The sequence below is a fragment of the Drosophila albomicans genome, chromosome X, assembly GCF_009650485.2.
Source record: "Drosophila albomicans strain 15112-1751.03 chromosome X, ASM965048v2, whole genome shotgun sequence".
NCBI classification, from domain to species: Eukaryota; Metazoa; Arthropoda; class Insecta; order Diptera; family Drosophilidae; genus Drosophila; species Drosophila albomicans.
The window spans coordinates 20003564-20018154 of record NC_047627.2 but is presented as its reverse complement, the minus strand read 5'-3'; the positions used below and the strand labels follow the sequence as shown (position 1 = coordinate 20018154).

Genomic DNA, 14591 nt, shown 5'->3' with positions numbered 1-14591 from the left:
TTAATTAACAGTTTTCTTATTTAAGCCTCATAACTTGTTCGATAAGTATTATCGGAACTTGCGATACGTTCGATAAGTTTTTTGCGATAAAATGTATTGGAACTAGTCGCATGCCATCCTTTTGAGCTGGTTCAATTGCAGTCACAGTCTCAGCTTGTTCTTCTTCAATTTTCCATTCGCCTATGCGAATTTGTCTATCGCAATTTGTTTTGTTTGTTATTGTTGTTTGTTGCTGCCTGCTGCGTGTATTTTATTCCAATCGCAGGTTGTTGAACCCCTCCATCATATGTGACCGACCGGCCGAGTGGCTCGAGGCTCGACAGCGCAGCGCCTCTCTTTTAGCTCACTTGGAGACCCTCGTCGTAGGCTGACTCGATGTCGACGTCGACGTCGACGCTGACGTCGCTGCTTCTACTGCTTTTGCTTTTGCTGCTTCCGCAACGCTTTCTTCTGTTTGAGGCGCTTTATCGCTATTTTTTCTTTTTTTTTTTTTTTTGTTGTTCTCACTCAGCTCATTTGCGTGCTTTTTGGGCTCGCTGCTGCCTTTGTTGTTGTTGCTGTTGTTGTTGTTGCTAAGCTATGTTTCTAGCAGCCAGCAGCAGCAATGAACGGTATTGTCTGACGTTTTATTTCCGTTGCTGTTGTCATCTTCTCTGCTTCAGCTTCAGCTTCTCAGCTCTCTTATCCATTGTGGCCGTGCTCAAGTCTTTGTTGCAATAATATTCAATTGCATTTTGTTTGGGCAAAAGCATTGCTTTGGGGTCACTTCACTGGGCGACAATAAACGAACGTGTTCACATCTCTATCTCTCTCTCTCTCTCTCTCTCTCTCTCTCTCTCACTCTGTTGTGCTGTCTCATCTTCAATCATCCAACGCTTTCCAATAACCCGCGGCGCTCATTCAAAAAGAAAAAAAAAAAAATGGTTGCAAAAATGGTTGTTAAAACCCGAGTTGAAAGAACTCTAATAGAGCGTTGATAATATCGCCGGATGGGCCTTGCTTCTTCTTCTTCTTTTGCTTTTGCTTCTGCTTGTTGCTATTGCTATTATTATTGCTGTTGTTGTAGTTGTTGTTGTTGTGGAGGTTTTTACTCTGCCTTTTTGATTGGTTTGACCGATTTACATTGTGAAAAGAAATGAGTTTTATACTACTATGTATATATGTTTGTATTTTCTTTCTTTTTTGTTTTGTTTTTGTTTTTGTTGTTCATTTTTGGTCTGGTCTAACTTCGCATATGTACAATATAGAAAAGCTTTTATTTGCGTCTTTTGCCCTACATTGCTCCACCATAGAGTGTGGGGCTATTTTTTACCATTTCTGATAATTAAAAAGCAACATTTGCGACCATTGTTAGGTTTGTTCTTCTTGCTACTACTGTTGTTGTTGTTGTTGTTGTTATTATAATTGTTGCTCTGCTTTGGTTTCGTTTGCTTTTGCCTGGCATCTTGCCCAAAGCTTTGAACAAAAAAACCGTTACAAATAATGCTACCTGCCAGCAGAAGAGCTTTATGTGTCTGCTTCAACTTAATTAAAACTCGTGCTGATACTGAGAACTCAATCTATGTGTGTTTATGTAGTAGTAGGTTCTTTAAAACAAGAGAAAACAGGTTAACAAAGAGAGTTGAATTAATTGATTAGCTGGGCTTTGGATTGAAGTACACTGCAAGGCAAGCAAACATAAAAGCAATATCGATAATAAAAAATTTACTTACAAAATTTAAAGAAATCTACAATTTAGAAGAGCAGATAAATCGAATCGAAAATAATGTATTTTTTTTTTTTTACATTAAAAATGGAATAAAAATAAAATTAATTATAGAAAGGATTTCGTTTATCAAACATAATAGCAGATATTACTAGATTAAATTTAAGTCTTGAATACACATTTTTATATTTTTTGTATTCTTTTTCTACATTTATATTATTTTATGCATAAAGCATTTGTTTTAATTTAGAGATTCGACAAAGTCAACAGAGTATCGATTTCATAAAAATCGATTGTATTGTTTCTTTTCATTCATTCTCTTATTCATTTATGTGCGCGCTTTTAAATTTGACAAAACTTTTCTAATGCTTAGCACACGCATACATATGTATGTACATACATGTGTGTGAGTGCGTGTCTTTGCTGCTGCGCATCGACTGCCGAATTTGCAGTGTTTGCACAAACAACAACAACAACAATCGAAAGCTTTTGCAATAGACTAAGCTGCAGTGGAGAGTTGAAGGTGTGCGCTTGCATAACTCTACTTGATCTAGAGCAAAACAACAGGAGCAGCAAAGCTGACTGCCAGTCACGTTTTGATGGTCAGAAAAATAATGTCACATCATCGTCATCATCGTTGACAACAATTCGCCACTCTCGATGATGGCCGAACTGAGTCTCCACTTGCGTAACAGAGACAGAGACGAAGACGCTGATGCCACGGTGGAGAGAGGGAGAGAGCGAGAGAGACCCACTAATCCCATTCGGATCACTTTCTAAGTGGGTTGCCAGGGTTGCGATGTTGATGATGCATGATGCTTGGAATCGCATGTCGAACTTGTTTCAGGGCTGCCGCCGTTGTAGCTGTGACAAACATTTCTTTTTGTTATTTATACAAGTTATGTGATTTCTTTTTGGGATGCGGATACATATTAATACATATTTTGTTTTTATTTTGAAAAGAAAGTTGTGAGCAACAACAAATGGAGATAGCGATAGTTTTTGTTTAGTGTCAATGTCACGCCCCATGTAAGCTTTTAAGCTGACGCGTTTTGTTTAAAAAATATAATCGATGCGGCGGCCATAAGAAAGCGTAGTAATTATAATAACAATAATCATGCGCAAATGGTAGAAAACAAATCAAAAGCACAGCAAGACTTTAATGAGAGAAAGAGAGAGAGAAGGAAAGATAACAGCGGCAGCAGCTGCAAGCGGCGGGTGAAATTTTTCTCCGCTTTGATGGCGACACTCGAAAACGGCAGCGAAATTTCTTAACACTTTCATAAGAAGTCATAAAATAAAGTGAGAGAGAGCAAAGCCAAAGTAAACACACACACAAATCATACGTATGCATAGGCGTGTGTGTGTGTGTGTGTGTGTGTGCGTACAAACATAAATTAATTTAAGCACAAAAGCTGCTCAGCGAGGCGTGTGCTTGACTTTTGACTTGCCAAATGCGCACTTTATTTCGCATATTACTTTTTTCCCCCCTTTTTTTTTGTTCACTTTGGCTTTTTGTTAAATTTTTTGTATTTTTGTTGTTGTGCGTAGTTTCTTTTGTTTAATGTTAATGCATGCGTTAGAATTGTTTAGCAATAACAGCGCGCTGTTAGCTGTTAACATAACATAGACATCATTCATCCTGACATTAACATTAGTTGGGCTTTGCTTTACATAGAGTGGCGTAGAGAGCAAGAAAGAGAGAGAGAGAGAGATCTCTGACATTGAACTGTGTCAGTGGCAGCAGCAGCAGCAGTAACAAAAGCGTGTAATGGGGCGGGCTGCTGCGTCGCGTAGCGTCGGCGCATGCGCTGAGCTTTTGTTGTTACTGCGACTGCGCTGCGCGCTCTGTTTGCGCCTTGTTTCGTTTTTATTGTTTGCTGTTTGCTGGCGAACAACTACAACAACAACTCTGTTACTCAGCTGCTGCTGTTACTGTTGGTGTTGCCTGCTGCTGCTGCTGCTGCTGCTTTTGGCCCCATCAGTCGTCGTCGTCGTCGCAGTCGCGTCGCGTTGTTCATCTTGTCTCGTGTGCGCGCGTGCGTTTTGTGTTGTGTTTTGTTTTGTTTTGTTTGTGGAAAACACATACCGAAAACTGAATTTATTCCTACATTGATCAATAATTTGCTAAAGTTTTTTTGCAATGCATGCGTAGAGGTGCGTTTTTTTTTTGTTACTGTGCATGAAAAGTGAAATGACGACGACAAAATGCAGCGGCAGCAGCGAAAGGATAAATATGAAGAAGCAGCAGCAGCAGGAGACTACGATTATGCGAGTGCCAGAGCAAGCAGCAGTTGTCATCGACGCCTCTATTTGTGCATAACCAAGGTGCTCTCTCGCTCTAACACACACATCTAACAACTCCCACATGCTGAGTATCGTTTGTTTTGTTTTTGACTTTCTCAGTTTTGTCTCAATTTACACACACATGCATACATATGCATATTTTGCACTGCGGTTATTTGCGCTTCTTCTTCTGCCATCCTTCAACTTGATCGCGCGTCTCTGTGACTTTGACTTTAGCTTGTCTTCTCTGCTTGTTTTTTTTTTGAGTTGCAGTTTGCAGTTGTTGCCAGGCTTGTTTTTCATTCCTTCTTTCTGCTGCATACCCTGCTAGCAATAGTGTAAAAGGGTATGATAGTTCAGCAGGCAGAAGGTATAAAGTAGAGATGAGGTAATGTAAATAATAATAGTTATTTTACTTTTTGAATTTTTTTGTTATGATCTTAAATGTTTATAGTTTATTACCTATTAAAACAGGAAATATTTTTACAAACAAAGTAAAAGGTAAAGATAAGTTGAATACACAAAAATGTAGATTAAAATAACTTCACAATATTTAAATTGAAATTACTAGAAAATACAAACTTTTGAGTTTTTCTTGTAATATATTTATCAATAGAATCTTAGCTGCAGTTGTGTGTATTTTAAAGTGGCTTTGGTCACACTACAAATTACTAGAGGGTATCTTGCAGTTCATCACACTTGACTGCAGTTAGTCTACGTGTGTATTTTGCGCTATTTATAGACGCGCTTCATTAGTTTTTGTTGCCTCTTTTAGACGTTTTTTGTGCCTTGCTCCTCTTAGCTCTACGCTTGCTCTTTTGTCCACCTTTTTTTTTTTTGTTCCCCTTTTTCGCCTGCCCAGCTGTCAGATGTACAAACCCGAAGCTGAAGCTGTGCGTCTGACTCATGATACAATAACACAAGGTAGTCTCGTCGCGTGCCTTAACGTTCGGCTTCGAGCCACTATCGTCAGTGCGCTCGTGCTTGTTGAAGCGAAAGGTTGTGCGCGGACGATTTTTTTTGTGAAGATTAACCCTTGCGCAAGACAAAAATGTCAGATTGCAATTATATATATATATATTTGAAACTTTATGATAGAATTAAGAACCTGAACAAAATAATTAGTAATCAAAAACAAAAATAACGATTACTGTCAACTTCTAAACTATTAAAAATTAAATTATAAAAAACATTTCAACTCTTTTTAATATAGTGGAACAATTAAACCCTATGCACAATTGAAGGGTTAATCGCAAAGCTCTACTGTCGATAAGGGGCAGCTTTTCCGACGAGACTACCTTGTGTTATTGTATCATGGTCTGACTTCTCTTGACTGATTCCCAATTCCTCTTTAGAATGATGTTCGCACAAGTCAATGTGAATGTTTGTGTGTGTGTTTAACTATAAAAGCTGAAAGTTCAAAGCTCGAGAAAGCTGCATTGATTTCTAGTTGGAGCTAGCTAATTTATTTACATCGAAAGAAGCTTCGCTTTGCCACAAAGAAAGTGCTTAAATGTGATTAATCTGTGTTGCAAATTAGAATAGAGTATTTAGTATTTGCATTTAGCATTTATGACAGTGCTTGATGAGCAGCTGTTTCTCTTTTTCTAATTGATACGTTTAGCTTAACAACTGTCTGTTCTCGATTTGTTCCGTTTACTGATTGACACGCAAATTCATATGCAAATCTTGGAATCATTTCCAATGGTTAGTTCCAGTTCCATTGCCAGCTTTAGCTTTAGTTTCAGTTCCAGTCGATAGTCCACGTAGCTGTAATAATCGCTCCACTAGTCAGTTATTAATCTCCACGCGACTGCGCACAAAGCGGAAGCGCATTAAATGTGCTTTCAAGAGCACTTTTTTTGTGTTTGTTGTATTTTAAGCTATGCGAAAGTGTTGCCCCGCTTCGTTCGTTTCGTCTCACCTCACGCACAATGCAACCGGCGTCCATTTCCGTTTGCCGTTTTGCTGTGGCAACAAAACAACGGATGTCTGCATCGGTGTTTGGTGTCAAATGCGGCAATCTGCCAGCAATATCCTGACCCTGGAAATAAAACAGACTCAACAAATTACACGAATGATTGCAGTTCTCATGAACTTATGAAGAAAAAAAAATATGTTCTTTCAGGATTAATGCTTATTTCTTGTTTTTCATGTTGAGTAAGTTTTAATTACACACCAACTGAAGATAATAAGAAAATATATATTAGGGATATAAGGTAGTTTTGTTTAACTCAAATATGTTTAATGCGAATAGTTAATGAAAACGGAATTTTGGATTGAAATATCGTAAATTTTGCAAACGATTTAAACTTGACAGTGACTTGGTGATTAAATTTGATTTCCGATTAAATTCTGATCGTGTTTTATTACCAAAGAGCTTTAGTTTTTTTTTTCGGGGTATGTTTCTCTCACGTATCGAGTGTGACAAACAGTTGTTGACAGTTGCATCAAACTGCACAAAGCACAAACAACGGCAACAACAGTAGCTGACACTGATGATGATGCTGATGCAATCAAATGATCATTTCGCAAGCCATTGCAATAATTCATGATCAAATTCGCTCATTGGCCACTTTTGTAGTGGATCCGATCCGATCCGATCCGATCACGTTTAGCGATAACTTCGCGTCTCTGATCATATTCACTGATTACTCACCACTCGCCACACTCGCTTGGATGATCACCATAAGTTATGTGTTGATCGATGCGATCGCTGATTAGCCAACAACGTGAACACACCACGACTACTTTACTCCACACACACTCATATATAGACGATTAATGCTGGGGTTGGGTTCGCTTAGCTTAGCGGCGACTCAATCAAAGAACATTATAGACCACAAACTGTCATGCAACACACAGCTTCACTTAACTTCAATCTTGAGCTGTTTAACTCCTTCCACATTACATACTCTTCTGTTAAGCGGGGTATTATAACTTTGTTATAAGCCGCGAGAAGACAGAAATATTATGAGTGGTAAAACTAAAACTTGTTATGGAGTTGTTTACATTTTAAGCTTCAATCGAAACCTGCAATGCCAATAAATTGAGTTTTTAATGCAAAATTGTTTTAAAAGACCTCTCTTAATATTTGCTAAAATAATAATACATATTTATTTCTTTTAGTTATATTCTTCTATCTATAAAATCATTAATTAAAGAATTTTTTAATATTAAAGTTTCACGTTTCAAATGTAGAATTTCTTTTAGTTTTAAGAAACTTAATTTTGTAGACTCTGTGATAAATCTTTGTATGATATTAAAGTTTTAATTTTGCGACACTGTGAAACGTTTTCAACTTCATTATCATATTTTAGAAAAAATATATTCAAGTTCCACTAATGTGCAGTGTATAAATTCTTCGTTTTTACGCTTTTTCTAACTTGAGTCACAGTTTTTTTCTTTTTCTTCGTGCATTTTACAGTTTTAGAATGTTTCTTCAACTACTTCTTCGTCTTCTTCTTTACGATGATGGTGCTATTGCTTTTGCTGTTACTTTGCATGCACAGTTATGAAAGCTGTGACTGCGTCTGGGGGAAAAACGTTTCACTTGTTGCTCTATTAACTCGCTTCACAGCGAATGCCCAATAATTTGAGGCATCGCACGTTCCGCGCTGAACGTGTCGGAACCGGAAATGCTCTTCATACACACACACACACACACACTAATACTTTTAATGACGGCACAATCTTTGTTGAACAACAACGATTCTTGCAAGTTGTTTGTGTTTACATGCGCATATTATTGTTGTTTAACAATTTGGCCTCCAACAAAACTCTCTGATATTGCAACACACACTTGGCAACAAAATTCTGGCCACGTTTCTTCTTGCTGAACTGTTTGCTTCGTCGTCGTCGTCGTCGACGGCGGCGGCGGCAACTTTTCATTTTCTTTATTTACTTAAGAAATTAGCGAAAACAAGAAGAAAACGAAACAAGCAGAGAGCGAACAACACATTACAAAAGCAAATGACAAACGAAAAGATATGCTCTAAAACTAATTCGTTATTATACACTTCAATCTCATTTAGCGGCCTCAACTGCGGCCGCTAAGGGAGAATACATTAAATGCGAGGCAATATTGTCAATATTATTTTTGTTTTCTATGTTAATGTATGCCTTTAAATTCATTTCTGTACTAAATACAGTTATTATACACTTCAATCTCATTTAGCGGCCTCAACTGCGGCCGCTAAGTGAGAAGACATTAAGCTCGACCCAATATTGTCAATATTATCTATGTTTTCTATGCTAATGTATGCCGCTAAATGAATTTATGTTCTAAATACAGTTATTATACACTTCAATCTCATTTAGCGGCCTCAACTGCGGCCGCTAAGCGAGAAGACATTAAGCTCGACCCAATATTGTCAATATTATCTATGTTTTCTATGCTAATGTATGCCGCTAAATGAATTTCTGTTCTAAATACAGTTATTATACACTTAAATCTCATATAGCGGCCTCAACTGCGGCCGCTAAGCGAGAAGACGTTAAGTGCACTGCAAGATTATCTTCTCTGTGTTTTCTATGCTACGTTTTTCTTGTATGACCGCCAAGTGAGTAATGTATGCCGCTAAATGATTTTCTGTACTAAATTCAGTGTGGCCGCTAAGTGCAAATTACGTTTAATTTGACACAGCACTAAGTATAAATACTTCTCATGTAAACATCGTTGTGCACAACAAACATCTTGAACTATTTCTTTGCATACCCATCGTCAACTCGTTCACGTGGTATAAAATTGGATACAACATTGTTGAGTAGGGTCTTTGCTTAGTCACAAGCGGTTACGCTGATAAGCCCACTATTAGCTTAGGGCGTTTAAAAGTGAAAGCCGCAACAACTCAAACACAAACACAACAACAACACAGACACACACACACACACACACACACTCTCCCCACTCCTCCGTTGCTAAGACAAATGGCTAAAATTAGATACAGTCATGCTCATTAAAGCTGACCCAGACTTGCAGCGCCGTGTGATGTCATTGAGTGGCTAAGCAACAATTTGTGAATACAATTTACATGTAAAATTTGAAATTTTAACTCTCGGGGGATCTTCTCAATTTAAGGGAACTTAGGGAATACCCAAATACAAATACAGAGTGCTCGATTTTTATTTCTCCATAAAGTTCGTTTCGGCTTTCTAGTATCTCTTTTTTTTTTGAGTTCGCTGATGGCGATGGTCAGCTGAGGCTGTCTGTATGATAATGACGATTCGTGGAAACAATGGGCGAACATCTGACCACAAAAAATAAATAAAGGTGACGCACTCTCTTCCCAATTATCGCCATCTCCGCCTCTACACTCGACGAATGCAATGTTGCTCTTACTAAAAAAAAAACAAAAAAAAAATGAAAACATTTACTAGAATTTCATTGAATCAGCATCTGATTCTTTAAATGTTATGTAAGCAGGGGTAAAGGTCGAATATTTCTTATTCATTATGCTCGCAATACGTAGAAAGATGTTTCATCTGATAGCTTAGCTACTTTTTTTTTTATTTATTTTTTATTCTCTTAATGTTCTCTGTCACTCACAACAATGGCACGTATGCTGATACAAAGTGACAAAAAAGCAAGAAGAAAGAAGTGATATTTTTAAACATTTTTTTTATTGAAATTACCGCCATTAATTAGAAAGCAAACACGTTGTGCAGAGCTTTTTGCACAATGAGAATGCAAATGATAATTAAATCTTTTGATTTTCTTAACAAATTTGAATTCACTAGAAAAACAACTTGTGTTCGAATATCAATTATAACAAGTGCTTGTTTAGATGATTGTGAAGACTATTTGAATTTTTAATTTCATTCTTTTTCATTTATAATTTATGAAATTACGTTGATAAAGATTATAAGTTCCAGTTAAATGTTTATTTTAGGTACACGTATTCTTGCTATAATTTGCAAGAAATGTATATTCATTAAAAATTGATAACATTATAGCTAAATTTGATTATCGGCAATTTATTCTCATTAAAAATTGATAACACTCAAGTTAGATAAGCCGTATTGTGTTGAGTTCATGTGATATTTCTCTCAGTGCTCAACTGCAATAATGACGGCACTAATGCTATAAAACTCCTGTGCGTCGACTGCGACGCCGACAGCGGCAGCGACATGAACGGTGACGGTGACATATGGGCAAGCCAATGAGATGATGACTCAAATTTTTGGTATGTTAGTAGCAACAGCAACGATGATGACGACGTCGACGTCGCCGTCGTCAACGCGGGCGCATGCGTTGTTGGTTTTGTTTCTTAGAATTGTTGCTGTTCCCCACATCGCATTGATCTGCTGTCCCGATTGTCTGTTGTGCCTGCGTTCGTTGGCTTTCGTTACTCGTTCGCTCGTTCGGCTCTTCGTTTGTAAAGTGTGCTTGTCTCCCCCGCCCTTCGTTTTTTTCACAACACTGCAATGCAATGCAGTTCAATAAAGTTCGTTAACATATGGTTTGGGGTTCGGCTCGGTTCGGCATCGCTCGGCTCTACTGGGCAGCAGCAGAAGCTAGTCATCAGGGCAGCGTCGACAGAGCGCGCTATCAGTATTTGTGTGTTGTTCTTGTTTTTGTTGTGGGCTTCGTTGTTTAATTCGCTTGATCGAAACGCGACGCGACGCGCTGCGTTTTTGCTGTTTCAGTAATGAAAGAAACATTGAAGGCGTCGTGTCGCGAATTTCTCACCGAGAATACCCTATATCGAATATATATACACTACACGCGTGTGTTTATTTAATATTTTTTTTTTCGCTGTGTCTTTCTAACGACCAAATAAAAATATGGTGCATCTCTATCAGCGTCGCCGCAATCGCGAACAGGTGTGTGTGTGTGTGTGTGTGTGCGTGTGCTTGTGACGTCATTTCCCCTTTCCCCCACCCAACCGTGCTTAGCGCATGTCAAGTGTCTAATTAGTAAACTGCAAAACGCATGAATGAATATAGCGAATAGCCGAATGGGAAGGGAAAGAGGAAGTGATGAGTGCGAGCGAGCAAGCAACAAACGTCGTGACTGATAAGCAAGCGAACGCATTTGCAGTGTGTGTGCGCTCTCTCCATTTCTTTCGCTCGCCCTCTCACTTGTTTGCCTGCACTTTGGCCCAGTTGAAATTCGAAGAAAGCGAACAAAACACTAAATGCTAATTGACTTTAATACACTTGAGCTACTCGAATTCAGACTCATTAAACTCAGCCCACTTGAAGTGTTTCGCAATTGGGGTGCAAAAAAAAAAAACAGAAAAATAAAAGAGGAACCTAATTAACTCGAAATATTAATAAAAGTGTCAACGGAGAGAGGAAGAGCGAGAACGAGGACAGGGGTGGCAACTCTTTTTTTCCAAACAAAACGTGTTGAGCTTTTAGTATGCATTCCCTCTCTCTCCCTCTCTTTCAAATTGGCATTTATCAAGAACTGTCTAAAGATATCAGTGTTGTCCCTCTTTTTTTTCTGCGAATATACAATCTTTCCGTAGTGCAACAACATTGAACAGATGTGTTGCTCTTTGTGTTTGCGGCTTTTGAATTGATGAAAATTGTACAATTTATGCGGAACTCGTGTTTCTCAGTAAATCATTCATTATTGACATTTGCTCAAGCTAGCTACTGTTTTTCCTCTTTGATAGCAAATTGAATTTCCGCGAAACTTTAGTTCCGTTCTTTCATTGGAAAACACCATTATAAATTATTTATTCGAAATATTTGAGCTTTTCCCGGCAACTTCAGTTCTGTGGAATTTTGTTGTCGACTTCTTAAAGCGCAGCCAACTTAATGGGGCATTTGCATTTTGACAACTGTGGCAACTCTGCACGTGTTTCTTAAATAAGCAAAAGTCAATTTTCAATTGATTGTAAGCTAAAAGCTGCGAAAATAATTAAAGTGTGGCTTACCTAGCTTAATTTTGAAACTTTGAATATATTTTTTTAATTTATTTTAATCTAATTTTCAAATTTAATTCGATTTTTACTTGATTTCAGTTGAAAATTTCACTTTTTCAAACTAAATTACAAAAATCATTAATATAATTTCTTTAAACCATATTTTGTTGAGTTCAAATTTAAAGACTAAACTTTTTGTGGTGATTTAAAAGCAAGTGATTGTCAGTCTACCCGAATTGTTGCAGGGCATCGAAAAAATATGTTAATGCGTATACTTAATATGAGTTGTTGCCGCCTCTTTGAACAGCCGCCGTCTTGGCTTTGTTTTATTTGCTGTGAATTCTCCATTCAAGTTGCGCTTGTCAAATGATGATGAGGAACATGTCTGAGAATTCTTTACATGCCAAATATACGACATGAATTAACGTTGAATGAAAATGTACTTTTGAAAATCATTTTATTGGCTTTTTGTTTTTGCTATTGGATTTGCCTTAAATGATTGACTGAGAACTGCTCTGAACGATGGCGTATTTCTTATCCATCTGCAAAACGATTCATGACAGCGGTTTATTGACCTGATTTCTTGGAGAGCCCCCAAGGTTAATGATACGCCGCGACTTTGTCGTATGCTTATCGCTTTTCTAATGAAATCTATCGCATCTATTTGCACAGACGTTGCGGTCATTAGATTTGATTATTTGCAATATTAATCGTCATTTTAATAGCGTGTCGTTTAATAGAGAGAGTGCAATTAGTGGTGCGATGTCAATTCAATTGCTGTGAAAGCAATAAACCATTTCAAATGCAGACCAATAAATCATGGCACAATTGTTGCGAATACTTCATCAATTTAATTAATTGCTATTTGCAAAACTGTAACGCTGTAAATTGATAAGCGTTTCCAATGAAGACGTTGTAAAGTTCTGCAAAGTGGAAGCAAATTGTAAATTTATAAAATGAATTGAGCTCCTATCACTGTCTGTCTGTCTGTCCGTCCGTATGCTTGAAAGCGTTTATCTCAACAGCTGAGAGAGTGAGACTTTTGAGACTTTGTGTGTGGTTAGCTGTATAGGAAACGCATTTATAGCATGTAATAAATTCGACTTATCAAACTTGATATATTTACAAATCAGAATCAGCAGTCATTATACCCGCTACCCATAGGTTATAAGGGTATTATAACTTTGTGCCTCCAGCAAATGTATGTAACAGACAGAAGTAGGCATCTCCGAACCTATTAAGTATAGATATTCTTGATCAACGTCAATAGCTGAGACGATCTAACCATGTCCGTCTGTCCGTCTGTGCATTTGAACACCTAGATCTCAAAGACTATAAGAGATAGCGCTCTAAATTTTTTTCGACATCACTTGTTATGTTTCCACGTAGATCAAATTTGTTCCATATTTTTGCCACGCCCACTTCCGCCCACGGAAATCGAATAACAAGCGTAATTTTGAAGCTAGAGTTGTGAATTTTGATACACACATTAAGAACTATTGTATTTAAGATTCCTGAAAATTTCGATCAGATAAAAAAGAAGATTTACGAAATTTGTTTGCTTTTACTCACAATTGGTAGCGAGCATCTCACAGTCGAGCACACTTCACTCTAACATTATAATTGTTTTGGAATTGGGATAAGATATCAACTCAGTTTTTTATACTGTTCGTTAGTTGATTCTTCTTCGACGAACATATAAGACACTTTTCTTTAAAGTAAAGGGTCGAAAAATATTAAAAAGATTCCTCATTTTATTCTGTATATTTTTTTGCATTTTTCTTTTAGTATATAAAATATTTGATTGCTCAAATACCATTATTAAGTTTGCCTTTTTTTTGTATTTGTGTGTGTTTTGCAGGCAGTCAAACAATTCATTGAACTCTGCAACAATTTGGGCGCAAACTGCAGCACAGCGACCTCAACCGGAACAGCAGCTGGCGCACCAGCCGCAGCCGCCGCCTCCTCATCGAGCAACTCCTCGAACGCCAGCACATCCAACTTCCACATCACCATAAATTCAACCAACAACACACATCAACAGCAGCATCAGCAGTCGCAGTCGCACTCGCAGTCACAGCTACAGCAAATTGTTGCTCCAGAAACACAGATACAGACAACATTGGGTGGAGGAGGTGGAGGAGGAGGAGCATTGTCATCATCATCATCATCATCGTTGCCCATCAGGCGTCACATCTCGCACACGACAGCCGTCAAGTTTCTGTACGCCCGTAAGTTTGACATCCAACGGGCCGTATCACTATACGAGCAGCATGAACAGATTCGCCAGCGGGAATACTTGTACAACATCGATGCCGATGTGGAGCCACTGCGCTCCGAGCTGCAAACTGGCAAATTTACCATACTGGTGAGTATATGTTATGGGGTCAATTTTCTAGCAGTGGAAGAAAAACACAAACTAGAAATTTTCAAAATAAGTAAAGGTTATTCTTATATCTCTGGATTAGCATTATATTTAGAGCTATGATTGATATTAGGAATCTTTTCTGTTTTACGATAAAACATATTAATTCGTTCATCTATTGTTTTTCGTACTTTATTTTAGGACTTTTTTATTTTTAACGATAAAATAAATTCGTTCATCTTTAATTTTTACTTGATATTAGGAACTTTTTCTGTTTTACGATAAAATGTATAAATTCATTCATCTTTTGTTTTTTATTACGAATTCTTTAATTTTTGCAATTATCTTAAAACAATTC

The 14591-nt window shown here is 37.6% G+C and overlaps 1 protein-coding gene across 3 annotated transcripts in view; it reads left to right on the top strand.

Moving 5' to 3' along the window:
• LOC117574120 (tyrosine-protein phosphatase non-receptor type 9) overlaps positions 1 to 14591 on the top strand; it is a 42604-nt gene that overhangs the window by 6393 nt on the left and 21620 nt on the right. The window contains exons 1-2 of one of the 3 annotated variants that reach the window (XM_034257817.2): positions 3893 to 4033; positions 13730 to 14236. In XM_034257817.2, coding sequence (XP_034113708.2) covers positions 3914 to 4033; positions 13730 to 14236 — 627 coding nt within the window. In that variant the 5' untranslated portion in view covers positions 3893 to 3913. Of the gene's footprint in view, positions 1 to 3892; positions 4034 to 10679; positions 10817 to 13729; positions 14237 to 14591 lie in introns of those variants that run through there. The other 2 variants (XM_034257976.2, XM_034257897.2) reach the window with 2 other exon arrangements.